Source organism: Myotis davidii, unplaced genomic scaffold, assembly GCF_000327345.1.
Source record: "Myotis davidii unplaced genomic scaffold, ASM32734v1 scaffold299, whole genome shotgun sequence".
Taxonomy (NCBI): Eukaryota; Metazoa; Chordata; class Mammalia; order Chiroptera; family Vespertilionidae; genus Myotis; species Myotis davidii.
In genome coordinates this window covers 763,522-767,554 of record NW_006293088.1, presented here as the reverse complement: position 1 = coordinate 767,554, position 4,033 = coordinate 763,522, and the positions used below count along the sequence as shown (strand labels likewise).

Below are 4,033 nucleotides of genomic sequence, written 5' to 3'. Positions count from 1 at the left end.
AGAGGGAAGACGCTCAATGCACAGACATGGAAACATGGAGCAGACTGATGAATCTCAGAGGGGAGGGAGGGCAGGAAGAGATTAACCAAAGATCTTGTACGCCTGCAGGGATCAGGCCGAATCCACGCACGGGGCCTCTGACATCCTCCAAGGGGTCTGAGGGCAGGAAGAGATTAACCAAAGATCTTATACACCTGCAGGGATCAGGCCGAATCCATGCACGGGGCCTCCGACATCCTCCAAGGGGTCTCAAACTGCGAGAGGGCTCAGGCCAGGCTGAGGGACCCCACCAGGGCACGAATCCGTGCCCTAGGCCTCTAGGATCTTACATAAAAAATAATGCAGGTGGTGGTACCTGGATCTGGCCATAAGCCATGGAGTGGAACCCAAAAAGTTTCCACATTGGAGAACACTGAGCTCCACATCCAAGGGGCCCTTTGGGAAGCCAGTGGGGTCCTCGAGCTGTGAGTCCCTGGATCAGAGGAGCCCTGGAAGCTCTCCTGGCACAGGCTCCTTCCCCGGCTCGCAGCGCGGGGCTCCATGCTAGACACCCTGGAAGGCCCCGAAGCTTTCGGCGGCCAGCAGCCCCGGCAAACACCTTGGTCTCACACCTCAGACTCTAACTTCTCTGATAGACAGGAAATCAGAAGTGGGCTGAGAGCGCAAACTCAGATTTACATATTGTCAAGGCTCGGAAGGCCCTTTGAGGTCATCTAACCCAGTGGTTTTTAAAAAGTTGATCATATGCCCACCCTCCTCGCAAAAGACAATTCTTCTGAGCAACCTGAATATAGAAACAAGTAAAAGCAGAATGGGACCTGTGTACATTGATAGCGCAGGTTCCAATATGTAACAGCTGCCGATTCTGCATTCAATCGCTGAGGTTGCTGGGGCTGTTTTGATCCGTTAATATTTAGAATTGGGATCATGGGTGACAGTTCCACATTCCTTCTAATTTTATCTCCAGTTTTGGCTGCAGGGTGTCAAGAAAATCCTGACACACAGATTAGTGGCTACAAATGGCAATAGTTTTTAGCAGTTTGCTTTGTAACCTCAAAATACTCTTCAAACAGAGATGGCAGAAGGGGAAGTTTCACTTGAGTCCGACTACTAACAAGTTAGTGCGAAAGTGAACTTCAGTGAGTTAACATCAAGAACTTAAAAGGGAGTGAGCACATTGTAATGACCATTTAAGCATCTTAATATACTTTAGATATTAATTTTTATTTAATATTCAAGGAATCCCTAAGGAATCTGAGGAAGCCTGGGGCTTACAGGGAGGGAAACTGAGGCCCAAGTAAGGAAGTATACTGCTTTGGAAAAATCCAACGTGAGCCTTGAATCAACTTCAGAAAAAAAAGAAAAAGAAGGAAGAGAAGGTGCACACACATCCCAGAGGGCGGGAAGAGAGACACCTCACTCCACCTGTCTCCGCAGCACCCGTCTCATTCCAGGCCAGCACCAGAGGCTGACATCACACCCCACACCCGAGTACAACTTAAACAGAGCATTGCTCAATGCCAACCTACCTCCCTTTAAGATTGGGCATGGTTTGCCCATCTCCTTAGTAGCCAACTCTACACACACACACAAAAACACACAACACAACACAACACAAGCCCGGGGCATGACAACACACTCAACAGTGGCAGACAGAAGGGCCCATCCCTCTGCGTTTCATCATAAAGACCAAGTGCCTGTTTGCCTACCCCACCCACCCCCCCAAGCTGCCCACAAGGAGTTGAGAGCTCTCATGAGAGACAACCAGCCCAGCAGAGTGGCTAGTGTACAGTGGGGTTAAGACTTACCCCCAAAAGCCAGGCCCTGCATGAGAGAGCCCTGAGACTCCAGGCACCTGTGTCCTGCGAGCTTGACAGAGATACTGCCATCTTTAATGCCATCAACTTGATTATTTTATACCAGTGGTTCTCAACCTTCCTAATGCCTCGACCCTTTAATACAGTTCCTCACGTTGTGGTGACCCCCAATTTCATTGTTACAAATCGAGCATAATTAAAGCATAGTGATTCATCACAAAAACAATATGTAATTATATATGTGTTCCGATGGTCTTAGGCGACCCCTGTGAAAGGTTCCGACCCCTGTGAAAGGGTCATTCGACCCCCAAAGGGGTCGCGACCCACAGGTTGAGAAACTCTGTTTTATACCTTCCAAAGAGCATCACCACCCTACTCTCCCCTCATGCAAATGTGAATGAATTTCATTGCTCCGTTGATGAGCAAGCAGGCTTCCAAGTGGTTCAATAATCTCAGGTGATGGGGCTGATATTGACGCCTTCCCAGTAGAGGAAAAGGAGGGAGACCCATGCCCAGCTCCCTGGGCAGACCTCTGTGCTCATGTGACTCAGGGACTCAAGGAGTGGAAGGAAAGATCCTCTCAGCACATCCTCCAAATCCAGGAGTTTAGAGCCAAGTTCTCAATTCAGAGTTGCCCAGGCTGGGACACCCCCGCCCAGGCCTGAGATGCTACAGACAGACAGACAGACCCCTCTCCTCTCATCTGAAAGTGGAGCCCACAGTCCTCTCAGCCAGGCTGTAGGCAGGAAACAATGCTACTTTCCCATGTGGGGGACCTGGGCTGGGTAGAAATGTGCTGGCGGATCCTGTAGGCAGTCTGCCTGGCACCCTACTCAGAGATGGTGGTCTTGGTCCATTCAATGTCCAGTCTCCCAGTCCAAGGTTTACCTCCTTCTGTGGGCCTTCGGGGCTGAGTTTGTTGAGGCCCAATAAACCATGACAATAGGATGGCAGGGGAGAGGAGTGAAGGGAGGTGTTTTTAAAAGCTTGTGGCCTATCTAATGTAGGTCTGGTTACCCAGCCCAGCCAGCTGGATCCTAGAGCTGGAGCAAGAAGGTGGACCCTAGCCCCAGTGCTAGACAGAGATGCTTCCGTTTTCAAATACACGATCTCGTTTAATTCAAGGAACAAAAGGTCAGTGGGTTACTGAAGAGTTTCTCCTTTTCACCCGGGGAAGGAGGGCAGCTCCTCTCCCTATTCTTGGGAAAGTACCTAGGCTGGGAGACAGACTGGACAGGAGTACTTCAAACCACTAGTTCAGATCCTGGGGTCACCACTTATCAGACAATCCCCTCACGCAAGTCACTTGCATCTCCGTGCCTTAGTTTCCTCATCTATGAAATGGTGATAAGAATGCTCTTCATGTTGCTATGAGAATTAAATGAGATGACTTAAAACACCCATGGCTATTTTGTCACCTACAACACAATGCGCCTGGCCCAACAAAGGTTCGGAGGTGCCCCTGCTGTAGTCAGCGCCGCCCCCCATTCTTGGAACCAGATAACCGAGTTTTCCCAGCGCACGCAGGGTCCCCTGCGAACAGTTTGCAGCCCACCTGCTAGGACCAGCTGGCTGCCCCCGGCCCCTCCCGAACGCCAACGCTGCGGCCACAGGGGAGAGTTGAGGCCGCACTCACCTCCGCTTGTACTCGTCGCGCTCGCGTTTCACCTTGGCCAGCACGTTGTAGAGTGCACGGATCTCGGGCGTGATGGTGTCGATCTGCACTCCCACGCCGTCGGGGTGCACCCACGACACGCCGGGGCCCTGCACTGTCTCCACGCCGCCGCCGCCCGTGCGCCGCACCTGCGTGTAGCTCCAGATGGTCCCAGGCAAGCGGCCATAGAGCTGCGGGTGAGAGCCGCCGCCGGGGGGTAAAATGAGAAGTTGTTGTGTTTCAGAAGACCAAAGAAATACCAAGCATGCTTCCTAGAGAAAGGGAGGGACCCCGTTTATTAACACTAGTGGACTCTGGGAATAATTCCCAAATCAGAGAGAAGAAACACGCAGAGGGTTTCACTTTTTATAACCTTCTGATGTCTTTGTCTTGAAGATATGGTTCTTCCATGGGCTTACAGGAAGGCCCCCAGGTGTTGAGGTCCCCAGGCCATATCTGATGATCTGTCCTGGGGTCAGTGATAATGACCTCCCCCACCCCCCAAGGCAGTATATTGTTCACAGTTTTTATGGCCTGACACACTTTGCAAGACCAGTTTCAT

At 51.3% G+C, this 4,033-nt stretch overlaps 1 protein-coding gene across 1 annotated transcript in view; it reads right to left on the bottom strand.

The window, feature by feature from the left end:
* The window catches only part of IFFO2 (intermediate filament family orphan 2), a gene marked incomplete at its 5' end in the record, with an annotated part of 55,222 nt that overhangs the window by 41,113 nt on the left and 10,076 nt on the right, over positions 1-4,033 (bottom strand). The window contains 2 exon segments of the mRNA XM_015565925.1: positions 3,454-3,725; positions 3,727-3,833. Of these exon segments, the coding sequence (XP_015421411.1) occupies positions 3,454-3,725; positions 3,727-3,833 (379 nt within the window).